The following is a 13,229-nucleotide window of genomic DNA, read 5'->3' as shown; positions in this document are numbered from 1 at the left end:
TCGCAGGAGCCGACCTGTTCCGATGACAGCCGGGAGCCTAAGGGTGCATTCACACGGAGTAAAATGGAGTGTAATTTGGAGTGTTTACGGAGCGTTTACGGAGCGTATATGGAGCGTATACGGAGCGTTTCCGTAAATGCTCCGTAAACACTCCGTAAACGCTCCGTAAACACTCCAAATTACACTCCATTTTACTCCGTGTGAATGCACCCTAATGAAGGCTCCCAGGCCTGTCATTGCTATATTACTATTACGGCTGGTCTATGACCCTCCGCAATAGTAATGTAGAGAATCTCCCATAGACGGCAATACACTTGGCTAAAAAAATAGTAAAAAAAAAAAAAAAAGTTTAAAAAAAATATAATAAAAAATAAAATAAATAAAAGTTCTAAGTCACTCCTTTCCCTAGAATACATATAAAGGCGGCTCACCCACAGACACTGAATGTCGGCAGAAGACAGAAACCGACATTCAGTGTCTGTGGGTGAGCGTCCTGCATGTCCGACTAAAAAAAACAAAACGGTTTCGCTGCGGAGAGCAGAAGACGCTGACCGGCGGACACTTTTCAAACCCATGAATGTTTCTCGGGCAGGAAATGGAAACCTGCATAATGGAGATTGGACGCTGGTGTGAACCTGCCCTCAAAGTAGAAAATGACTGTGAAACACATACACATTAGGTATCCCTGTGTCTGAAAGTGCCCGGTCTACTGAATATAGGAAGGGGTTAATAGGAGCACTGCACATACCCTATAGTCAGCCAGGCTGAATTCCAAGTGGGGGTAAAAAACCCAGTCCTCAAGCTCAGGGAAGGGGCAGACAGACAACCAAAACACCCCCTCCCCTTTCCCAGCACTTACTGCACCCAAAAACTTGGCCATTTTAATTTTTTAAATTTTCCAGTAGCTGCTGCATTTCCCCCCCTAGGCTTATACTCGAGTCAATAAGTTTTCCCAGTTTTTTGTGGTAAAATTAGGGGGGTCGGCTTATATTCGGGTCGGCTTATACTCGAGTATATACGGTATATGTTTTATTTTAGCCAGGTTGAAAAAGGAAAACTTGTTATAGTGCCACCTTTTGGAAGGTAGCTCCCTATAAATCAATGCCTGGTTTCCATGAACAGCTGAGTAGGGGGTGCTATTTGGATGTCCTATAGAAGTGAATGGAGAGAGAAGCACGTGTGCGGTGCACTCACTGTTATGGTTAGATGGAAGAAATTGTCCACAATAAAAGCAATAGCAAGCAAAATCTCACGATACATGGCCTCATCCATCCTCCATTCAATACGGTGTAGTCTTCTTGTCTCCTTTGCAGAAAATTACCCCTAAAGCATGGTACTTTCACTCCCAAGCTTCACGGTTGGGACGGTGTTCTTGGCTTATACCCATTCTTCTTCTTCTTCCTCCAAGTGGAGTTGATACCAAAGAGTTCTATTTTGGTCTCATCTGACCACATGACCTTCTCCCATGCCTCCTTTGGATCATCCAAATGGTCAATGATGAACTTCAAATGGGCCTGGGCATTTGCTGGCGTGACCTTGCGTGCCCTGCACGATTTTAATCCATGACACCATGGTGTGTTACTAACAGTAATCATGGAAACTGTGGTCCCAGCTCTCTTCAGGTCAATGACCAGGTCCTTTCGTGTAGTTCTGGGCTGATTCCTGACCTGTCTCAGAATCATCCATGTCTATTGCCCTGTAGTCTCTTCAGATCCCAGAGAATAATATGCAGAGGCCCACAGAAGGTGCAGGAACATCATGACATCGATGAACCTCATGAGACCGCTGAGAACCAACCAAAGGACAAGGACCCACACTGGATGCCACAGCAAGAGGTGATAATTCCCAGATATATGACCCGGTATTATACAACCAGGAATACAGATACAGGTATATAAAGTAAGTGATGACCTCAAAAGCAGACATAGCAGGAAGAAATGAGAAAAATGTTTATCCCTCTAGAGGATCAAAGTTTAATGTATGATAAAAAAAATAGTCAGCAGAATCGCACCCTGCTGCCAGGAACATAGGTCACATTTGATTTCTCTGCTGCTATGTAGAGTCAGCCATGGCGTCTGCTGATCTGAGAGACAAACTGGACTGCTCCATCTGTCTGAGCACTTATACCTATCCTGTAACCCTGAGATGTGGACACAACTTCTGCCGGGACTGTATTGGTCAGGTCTTGAATACACAGGATGAGTTTGGAGTTTATTCCTGTCCTGAATGCAGAGAAGAGTTTCGGGAATGGCCTGTACTCTACATAATTGTACGTAATGTAGTAGAAAGTATCCTGTGTACTGAGCCCCATCAGGAGGAGATCACCGGGATCTGCTGCACTTACTGTATTCACTCTCCTGTACCTGCTGTGAAGTCCTGTCTGATGTGTGAAGCTTCTCTGTGTGATAACCATCTGAGAGTCCACAGCAAGTCACCAGAACACGTCCTAACTGATCCCAGCACCAACCTGGAGAAGAGGAAATGTTCTGTCCATAAGAAGGTCCTGGAATATTACTGCACTGAGGACGCTGCTTGTATCTGTGTGTCCTGTAGTTTGGCCGGAGAACATGAGGGACACCGGGTAGAGATGCTGGATGAGGCCTCTGAGAAGAAGAAGAAGAAGAAACTGAGAAATGTTCTCCAGAAACTGAATACAAGAAGACAGGAGACTGAGGAAAGAGTCTGGAGTCTGGAGGATCACTGGAGAAAAGCTCAAGAAAAAGCATCTGGAGAAGCCGCGAGAGTCACTGCCCTGTTTATAGACATCAGGAGACGACTGGACAACCTGGAGAAGAAGGTCCTGAGTGAGATCTCCAGGCAGGAGGAGCAGCGGTCACTGTCACTATCTGATGTGATCCAGAAGCTGGAGATAAAGAAGGCCGAGCTGTCCATGAAGATGCGGCACATTGAGGAGCTTTGTAACATGACTGATCCACTGACTGTCTTACAGGATCCAGACACAGGTGACTTGTGTGATCCTGAGGAGGGGGGAGGTGATGAGGACACAGGGGGACATGATAAGACACATGATGTAGATGTGGATGGAATTACAGGGATGTTACATGCAGGTCTCTCTGATATAATGACATATCTACAGACCATCTCACCCGCAAAACCAGAAGAAATGAGGCCACAACCCCCCAGCGCCCCAGGGGGGGAGGTAACGGCTGCAGGAGAGGGAGGGATCTATGGGCAGAGTCCTGCAGACATATTACTGGATGTAAACACGGCTCATAATAATATCCAAATATCAGAGGACCTGAAAACTGTAACCTGGACAGGAATAAGACAGAATCGTCCAGAAATAGACGAGAGATTCCAGGATTATCCTCAGGTGATAAGTATCAGGAGATTTACCTCAGGGCGACATTACTGGGATGTGGAGATCAGGGAATCATTGGAGTGGAGAGTGGGGATGTGTTATCCCAGTATAGCCAGGAGGGGGCAGCAGTCAGTCATTGGAGATAATAACAAATCCTGGGGATTATGCGGAGAGCTGGTATATAATCAGTATTCAGTGATACATGACAGTAAATATACCCAGTTACGTCAGCAGATCTCCAGTAATAGATTGAGGATCTGTCTGGATTACGAGGCCGGGCAGTTGTCCTTCTATGAGCTGTGTGACCCCATCAGACACTTACACACCTTCACTGCCACCTTCACCGAGCCCCTACATGCTGCATTATATGTATATGGAAGTTCTATAAAGATATCGGGCGGTGGCTGTGAAGATGCTTTAACATAAAAGAAAATGCCCGGGGGCGATCGGCCTGCGACTCAATGTGGTAGGATGCACTCAGCTTCGGCTCATACCTCACCTCCCGATATCGGACCTTTTTCAGCTCCATTCGCGGCCTCAATTGGGAAGAAAAGTACTGTGGCCTCTTCCTCTGGACCTGCTGTCCCTCCGACTGCCACCAGACAGCCTGGGATCACCCTGTACCTTGTCCCGCCTGCTTCTTCTTTGCGGCCTACCACACAGCGGCGGCCATCTTTGTATTCCGTGCCGCCTTCCTTCTTCTCCTCCGCAGTGCCACAGGGTGCAGCGCGGGCTCCTACCACCTCTACCACTGCGCCTTTGCCTTCAGCAGCCTCTCTGGTGCACCCTCCTGCTGCAGCCAAGATGGCGTCACTGCTGGGCTCCCCTCCTACATCTTCTCCAACGCTGCAGGTATTTCAGTCTGCTCCCCCCCTCATTGCCTCCTGGCCTTCAGCCCTCTGATACATCAGTGTCTAGGGCTCCCACTTTGCTTGCATCCGTACTGCCCGCCTTCCCTGAGGGTCTGGATTCTGCATCCACAGCTGCTCCCTCTCCACTCACTGCTTCTCCTGTTCAGGGTCTACATCAGGGATCTCACTCGCCTTCACATTCCTGGGAGGCTGAACCGGACATTGGGGCTACCCCCTCTATGTCCCCCTATGCTGCCCTATCCCCTCCTCCGGCCTCACAGCTACAGCAAACGGAAAAGCCTGAACTTTCTTCCTCCCCTCCCCGCCGCAATGGCTGCAATTCCTTACTCACTCTCTGATTGCCGAGGTCACTGCGGCATGCCGCAATGAAATCTGCACGGAAATTAGGGCTGAAATCTCAGCTTTGCGGCAGGACCATCACATTGCATCCTGAGTGAAGGTCCTGGAGGATGACCATGATCAGACCCGTGCCTATGTATCTCAGCTACAGGACTCCTGTCTCAGTTTCACCTATCTGGATCTCCAACGTCATGTTGAGGACCTGGACAACAGTGGAAGGAGGAATAACATACGCATCAGGGGTCTACCTGAGGCCACCCATGAGGAGGACTTACCCGCCACCTTGGAGGTTATCTTCAACTCCATGGAACCTCCCACCCACAAAATTAATCTTGACTGGGCACACAGAGCTCTCCGTCCTAAGGGCTCTGGGCCTACTCCCAGGGATGTCATATGCTGCATTCATGATTTCGCCCTGAAAGAGGCGATCCTGTCCAAGGCTAGGTCCATGAAGGACGTTGACTTTGATCGCGCAAAGATACAACTGTACCAAGACTTCTCTTGGATAACCCTCCAAAAGCATAGGCATCTCCGCCCTCTTCTCAGACTGCTACAAGATCAACGGATCCCATATCACTGGGGCTTCCCCTTCGCCCTGTCTGCAAGGCTTAATGGCCGTACAGCTGTCTTGCGTTCCTATTCGGACCTCCACCAGCTCGATTTTGGACGTTGATCCTGTAATGTCCCGGTACTGCTAGTCCAATTCCCTCTAATCGTCCTTGCAGACCGAGATGATATGGACATTTGCACATAAGGTAAAAAGATTCCTCCCCCGTCATTCCTTCTATATTTCACCAGAGCATGCGCCATCTTGTGGATGTTTTTGTGAACTACACCTGCCTATACTTTGTCATTGTAATTTGAGCTGGCACTGTAAAGGGAGAGTCCATTATAATTAGGTGACCTCCAGGACCACTCAAGGGAGCTTGGCTGGCCTGGAGGCGGAGCTGAGTGACCGCCCACTCTAGAGAGGGGGTTGGGAACTTTTTGTCTTTTGGTCTGGAGCTGAGCACATGGGAAGCTGTAAAAATGGCAGCTAAGTCTCCGGGAAATTGTAACAGAGACGTCTTTTCCTCTGTACCCAAGCTGCTTCTCAGAGAATACTTTCTTCTGAATCTCCAAGCAGAGATGCCTTTTCCTCTGCCTCCAAGATGTTCCTCAGGGAGTGTTTTCCTCTGAAGCTCCACATCTCTACGAGTAGGCTGTCCTGTATCCATACATCTGGGAACTCCACACGTATTTCTTTATTCAAGTAAGTCTTTGGGACAAATCTATATTTAAGGAGCCCATAGCTAATGTGACGGAAATTGAGGGTCCCCCGCCGTCGATAACTTGTATCGCCTCTTCTATATACGTGTACCCAGCTTTGTTGAGGACTAATCCCCTGGATACAGGCCATCCCTACAAGTATATACAAGTTTGACTTCCCAAGCTACTACGAGTTAACCAAGTCCAAGGTATTCTTGCTCAAAGCTCCATCACCTGATTAAGTGGACATTGTCTATAAAGATCGCTGTATTGTATGTGAAGAATCACTCCGTCATCTGCATATTTGTATCAACTCGTCCTGCTAGTAAAAAGAGCAACGATTACCCCCGAAGCCTGGTTGTCTGTTGTCATTGTCAGATATCATGTCGGGGAGGGTAGTCGGGGACATCAAAAAGGAGATTTTGTGCACATTTGGGACCCAGGATTAATCCCCTGAAAGCCGGCCACATCGGATATATTACCGTGATACCAGCCCTGGCCTTCCTGAGTGTTGCAATCCTCCACCAGACATGCCCGATGTGGAGTTGACTGCTCCTCCTCCGACTCCGGTCTGGTCTCAGCAGAAATCGAAGAGAGGACAATCATCCTCACCTGGTGTGGCAGCTGAACGCCGACGGGTGGTTCATCCATCCTCCCCACACTAACTGTTACATTGCTGTCTTACTGCTGTTTTCCCTCCCCAGGTCCCAATCTGGATTCCTGAGACTGGATTGATGCTGAATGTGGACTGTTCCTGACTGTACTGTGCATTTTTTTTTCTTCAGCAGGTCCTTCTGTTTTGCAATGTGTTGTTTTATTATTGTTGCCTTCCTTTGCAGGTAAGGTAGGAGCTATCCTCTCTCCTACTCTCATAGTTTCTTTTGTTTTAGGAGTTTCTATTATTTGGTCCGTCTGCGGATGGTCTCTGGGGCTTTCTCCAGTTGTGGGTTGTACCTCTGGACCCTTTTGGTTGCTATGTTTGCATTCAAATTGCTGTTTATATATTGCCCCCGGTCAGGAGATTTAGTCCTGTCCATACTCTGGTTTTGTCTTATAACTATGTTTATTGTTCCCTTTTTTTGTCCCCTCCCTTCCCCCTTTTTCCCTCCCCCTCTAGTGTTCAGGTTTGGAGTCTTCTGTACTTTACAGACGATTCCCGTGCTCCCTTTGCTGGCCTCTTCCTCCTTGGACTGGATAAGATCTGCCTATACATTCTTTTCTACACATATGCTGGTGTTTGCATCCCTGCTCCCTCATGGTGAAATGTGTGACATTGAATGTCAAGGGTCTGTGCTCCAATTCTAAGCTCCGCTTGGTACTCCATGAGTTGCGATCCCTAAGGGCTGATGTGGCCTTTCTCCAAGAAACTCATTTCGACCATACAGGTAACTTTAATTTTGCCAGACACTATTTCCCGACTGCCTACTCCGCTTTTAATACCCGTATGAAGGGGGGAGTAGCTATTCTGCTCTCTCGTTCTTGCCCTATTTCGATTACTTCTTTCCACCTAGATCCGGATGGACGTTATGTCTTCCACATGTTTTGCGCTGTTACTGGGCCTCCCATTTACGGTGTATTCTGTTTTGGTCCACTTCACGAGCTTACACAAAATGAGCTGAGATCGAAAAGCTTTGGTTGGCACCAATTCAACCCAATGCATTTCTGTGGTCCCGATCCCCCCCGCCCCTTCTTTGCACTCCTCTCCTGGAGCCCATTCGTTTCACATGTGCTATTTGGCTTGAATGTTCCAGGCTTTTTCCATTGGCATCCCCATGTTCCTCCATGATTTCCTTTTTATATAATCCACTTCTCCCTGGGGGGTTTTCTGCATCCATGGCGCGACCTTGGGGCACATTGGGTCTCTTTCATATTTGGTGGACCCACTGACTTTGGAGCTCAGACCCTTTGACTACTTCACCTCCACCATGCATTTGCCAGCTACGGAGTGCTTCCGCTACCAGCAGATTGCCCACTTTGTTTCCTCCCAATTTGGCTCTCTCAGAGTCTCGACGCCTACTACCTTTGAGAAGCTGTGTCGTGCAGACACCTCTACAGTGGAGTAAGAACTCCAGCATGCCATATAAAAATTAACTTTTACTTCAACAATTAAAAAGCTACATGTGCAGCGATCCAAAACATGTTAAAAACAGGAGAAAAGCTTACGCAGATAATCCCTTATTCATAGCTTGTAGAGCAAAAAGACCTGTCTTTTATACTACCAGAAAGCACACCTGATCTCATTACATAAATAACGATCATCATAAATGCAAAAAAATAAATTAAAAAAAGTAAAAAAAAAAAAAAATGTCAAAAGTATTAAAAATTCAAATCACCCCCCTTTCCCTAGAACACATATAAAAGTAGTTAAATACTGTGAAACACATACATGTTAGGTATCCCTGTGTCCGAAATTGCCCGCTCTACAAATCTATAAAAATATTTTTCCTTTACGGTAAACGCCGTAGCGGGAAAAAATAGTCAAAATGCCAAACAGCCGTTTTTTCACTGTTTTGATTCTGATAAAAATTTGAATAAAAAGTGATCAAAGCAATAGCATTTCCTGAAAATGGTAGAACTAAAGAGTACACCCGACCCCGCAAAAAAAGACGCCCTATGCATCTCCGTACACGGACGTATAAAAAAGTTACGGCTGTCAGAATATGGCGACTTTTAGAAAAAAAAAATCTTAACACAGTTTTGGATTTTTTTTAAGGGGTTAAAATGTAAATAAAACCATATAAATTTGGTATCCCCGGAATCGTAACGAAACACAGAATACAGGGGACAGGTCATTTTGGCTCTGGGAGCGGAGAAATAAAAAAAGATATGGGATTCAAAAGGAGGGGAGTCAAAAATGAAAAACGAAAATCAAAAAATGCCATGGGTGGGAAGGAGTTAATACATTAGTGACAAATCTTGTCTAATAGTAAGCCCATTAGGATAGCGCATATTTGGTTTCCAGATCCTAAAGGCTTATCTTCTTAAAAGACGTTTTCTACGGTCGCCCCCCTCTAGCATGGTTCGGGACAGGCTCTATTACAAAAAATGCAAATGTAGAAGTATTGCCATTATGTTGGGAAATAAAGTGCTTTGATGCATTCGACATGTTGTCGACATTGTCAGATATCACGTGGGGGTGGGTAGTCGGGGACATCAAAAAGGAGATTTTGTGTACATTTGGGACCCAGGGACCCCCTAAAAGCCAGCCACATCTGATATATTACCCGTGATACCAGCTCTGGCCCTCCTGAGTGTTACAACTGGCGGTACTCAAACAGGAATCCTAGTGGTTGTCCAGATTTGTCCTGAAGTAACTTGAATAAACCCCAACTTGCTTGGCAGAGCCCCAGAAGCACAAAGTTTCATCACCATTATCGTTCACGGGATGCAATTCGCTCTCAGTGATCAGAATACACTGAGAAGATAATATTCTATACTGAACACTATATACAATATAATAGGGTCAGTGGGTCCAAGGTTTGGGGTAGACAAGAGACTCTCTGATACTTGGGTACTGAATGGTCTATATTAAAGGGAAAAGCCTACACTTACAATTCTGTAGGGTTTCTCTCTGCAGTAGTCACCTCATTTACATCACAGATAATAGAAGATTAAACCTTTATAGATATCACCACTGAGCCATCATTGGGATTTTGCTCAGCGACAATATGGAAGTAGTATTCATTTAGTGTATGGTGGTGCTATTTAGTTACAGCTTGGTAATATCACTCATATGGTGGAGTTATCCTGTCATGGCATGATTGCATACTGTTATCCAATCACTGTATGGTGGTGTTGTCTAGTCATGATATGGTGGTGATATCCAGTCATAACATGGTGGGGCTATCTTGTCATGGTATGGTGTTGCTATCAAGTCAAATTATGGTGGTGTTACCCAGTAATGATATTTAGTTTTCAATCAGAAAACTGATGGTATACTATGTCAAAGTTGTGGGAAAACTGTTGGTTGGGAAAAAATAACCCCTCTTATGTAAAAGATATTGTCAATGTCCCTCTCCCAGATGATGGTATACTTCATAAATGAGTTGTTCAAACAGATAATCTCCCAAAAATTTGCTGTATAGTAATTTGCATATGGAGGGGTTATATTGGACCCCATAGCAGTCCCCTGTTTCTATAGAAAGACATCATCCTGGAACATAAAGTCATTTCTGTTAATATTACTGTAGCCACAATATACCCATACTTACTCTACTAGTAAATGACAGATACATGGCCCAGTATTTCTCAACCAGGAAAGAAGATACAAAAATATAACATAAGTGATGAACCTTCCATGAAGAACCTACAGAACAGGAAGAGATAAAGAAAATGCTTATCTTAGTAGAGGACCAAAGATCAGACTATCTGTAATAAAGAATAATCTGTTAGAACACACCCTACTGTCAGGAACATAGGTCTCATTTCATTCCTTGTTACTTCTCAACAGTGTCCACCATGGCATCTGCTGATTTGGGAGATGAACTGCTCTGCTCCATCTGTCTGAGCATTTATACTGATCCTGTAACCCTGAGATGTGGACACAACTTCTGCCAGGTCTGTATTGACCAGCACTTGAATACACAGGACGAGTCTGGAGTTTATTCCTGTCCTGAATGTAGAGCAGAATTTCAAGAGCGACCTGTATTGGTGAGGAACATAACGCTACGTAATGTAGTAGAACGTGTCCTGTCTACTGAGCCCCATCAGGAGGAGATCACCAGGATCTGCTGCACTTACTGTATTCACTCTCCTGTACCTGCTGTGAAGTCCTGTCTGATGTGTGAAGCTTCTCTGTGTGATAACCACCTGAAAGTTCACAGCAAGGCAGAGGAACACGTCTTAATTGAGCTCAACCTGGAGAACAAGACATGCGCTGTCCATAAGGAACCTTTAAAGTACTATTGTACTAAGGATGAAATCTGTATCTGCAAGTCCTGCCGTGTGGTTGGAGAACATCGGTTACACCGGGTGGAGATGCTGGATGAGGCCTCTGAGAAGAAGAAGGAGAAACTGAGAAATGTTCTTCAGAAATTGAAAAACAAGACAAAGGAAACTGAGGAAAGGGTCCAGAGTCTGGAGGAGCACTGGAGAAAAGCTCAAGAAAAAGCATATGGAGAAGTTGAAAAAGTCACTGCCATGTTTATAGACATCAGGAGGCCACTGGATGACCTGGAGAACAGGAGACGTCTTGACAATTTGGAGAAGAAAGTCCTGAGTGAGATCTCCAGGCAGGAGGAGCTGATTTCATTGTCATTGTCTGATGTGATCCAGAAGCTGGAAATAAAGAAGGCCGAGCTGTCCATGAAGATGCGGCACATTGAGGAGCTGTGTAACATGACTGATCCACTGACTGTCTTACAGGATCCAGACACAGGTGACTTGTGTGATCCTGAGGAGGGGGGAGGTGATGAGGACACAGGGGGACATGATAAGACACATGATGTAGATGTGGATGGAATTACAGGGATGTTACATGCAGGTCTCTCTGATATAATGACATATGTACACACCATCTCACCCCCAAAACCAGAAGAAATGAGGCCACAACCCCCCAGCGCCCCAGGGGGGGAGGTAACGGCTGCAGGAGAGGGAGGGATCTATGGGCAGGGTCCTGCAGACATATTACTGGATGTAAACACGGCTCATAATACTATCCTTATAGACGACCTGCAAACTGCAACCTGGACAGGAATAAGACAGAATCGTACAGAAACAGCCGAGAGATTCCAGAATTGGCCTCAAGTGATAAGTATCAGGGGATTTACCTCTGGGCGACATTACTGGGATGTGGAGATCAGGGAATCATGGCTGTGGATGGTGGGGATGTGTTATCCCAGTATAGAGAGGAGGGGGTTTAAGTCAGCCATTGGAGAAAATAACAAGTCCTGGAGTTTATATAGAGAGCAGGTATATAATCAGTATACAGTGAGACATGATAGTAAATATACTGAGTTACTTCACCAGATCTCCAGTAATAGATTGAGGATCTGTCTGGATTATGAGGCCGGGCAGTTGTCCTTCTATGAGCTGTGTGACCCCATCAGACACTTACACACCTTCACTGACACCTTCACCGAGCCCCTTCATGCTGCATTATATGTATATGGAAGTTCTATAAAGATATTGAGGGATCGGCGGCTGTGAGGATGCTTTAACATAAAAGAAATCTGCCCAGAGATTGGTGACATCACAGACAGTAGACTCTGATTGGTGGAATATTCCCTATAGACTACAGCAGTGGGAGGGGCTAAGTGTCACATTGCTTTATCTTTTGCTTTGTACTTCGCCGCCATGTTTTGCTGCCAGCTCTGAATATTTTACCTCATAGAGATATTACAGCGTATTTATTATGACCATGATGAAGTTTCAGAATTGTTATTAATAGTCCGACCCTTGTAATGGGATCTATTAACTTCATTGCTAGTAAAATTTAGAATCCATTTCCCTTAAAGGGATTTACCAACTTTTGATGTCATACCCTATTCATGGGATAGGTCAGGGGTCGGTAACCTTCGGCACTCCAACCTGTTTTATAACTACAACTCCCAGCATGCATACTTGCTCTGCTGTTCTTGGAACTCCCATAGAAGTGAATGGAGTTTGCTGGGAGTTTTAGTTTCACAGCCGAAGGTTACTGATCCCTGGGATAGGGGATGACTTCATGAGCGGAGGGAGGGTCTTCATTTGCTGGGACTCCCACCGATGCCGAGAACTGGGGTCCATTTGTGCCATCCCGCTGGAGGGGCCGTCCAAGTATCTGACATGTCCATACAGAATGAATGGAACGACAAGGCGCATGGTCGACCAGTCACTTCATCAGGACAGAGAATCGGAACTCCCGCTCTCAGGATGGTTGGCAATCTAAGCAGTGTCGGACTGGGATGTCTAGGGGCCACCAGTGGAATTGTTTCTACGGGACCACCGTCAGGACCCCTGCAGTTCAGTTGTACTGACACAGCGCGGCTACAGGTAATAACAGCGCCATGATGCTCACCTGCCACACCATGTGCACCACTGCACTAGATAAACCCACCTCTACACTATGTATGGCAAGCGAGCAATGTGACTCCTGGAATTGTTAACATCAACATGTCCCATAAAACGATAGAACCCACAACTGTGGTTATCAAGAATATTGTGAGTGAGCAGCACCCAGCATTGAAACAATAATAGAATAAAAGATCAGTGGGGGTCTAACACCCAGGGCCCCTGCCATTCAACTGTTTGAAGGGACCTTGGTGCTTATCTGAGTGCCCTCACCTCTTCGCTATTTACTTTGCACAGATCTGTTTTTTAGTGATTGTGCAATGTTATCACTACCTATAATCATAATGCATCGCTGCTAAAAGATAGATGGTGTGTGATATAAATAATGAAGGCACCCCACTCAGTATAATATGGTCCACCGTAGTCCCACACAGTATAATATACTCCACAGTGGCCCA

General features: G+C 45.8%; 2 protein-coding genes across 2 annotated transcripts; both read left to right on the top strand.

The window, feature by feature from the left end:
- The first annotated feature begins 2,068 nt into the window (after positions 1–2,068).
- LOC142203132 (E3 ubiquitin-protein ligase TRIM39-like) lies at positions 2,069–3,748 on the top strand. The gene is made up of 2 exons (XM_075273630.1): positions 2,069–3,068; positions 3,153–3,748. Exons 1-2 carry the CDS (start codon positions 2,069–2,071, stop codon positions 3,746–3,748), a joined length of 1,596 nt encoding a protein of 531 aa, XP_075129731.1.
- Positions 3,749–10,239: 6,491 nt separating this feature from the next.
- LOC142205123 (E3 ubiquitin-protein ligase TRIM39-like) lies at positions 10,240–12,026 on the top strand. Its single transcript, XM_075276483.1, has one exon. The coding sequence runs from the start codon at positions 10,240–10,242 to the stop codon at positions 11,926–11,928; it is 1,689 nt and encodes a 562-aa protein (XP_075132584.1). The 3' UTR covers positions 11,929–12,026.
- The last annotated feature ends 1,203 nt before the right edge of the window (positions 12,027–13,229 follow it).

Source organism: Leptodactylus fuscus, chromosome 5 (genome assembly GCF_031893055.1).
Source record: "Leptodactylus fuscus isolate aLepFus1 chromosome 5, aLepFus1.hap2, whole genome shotgun sequence".
NCBI classification, from domain to species: Eukaryota; Metazoa; Chordata; class Amphibia; order Anura; family Leptodactylidae; genus Leptodactylus; species Leptodactylus fuscus.
Note: the sequence above shows the minus strand (reverse complement) of the source record. Positions and strands in the feature narration are given on the sequence as shown.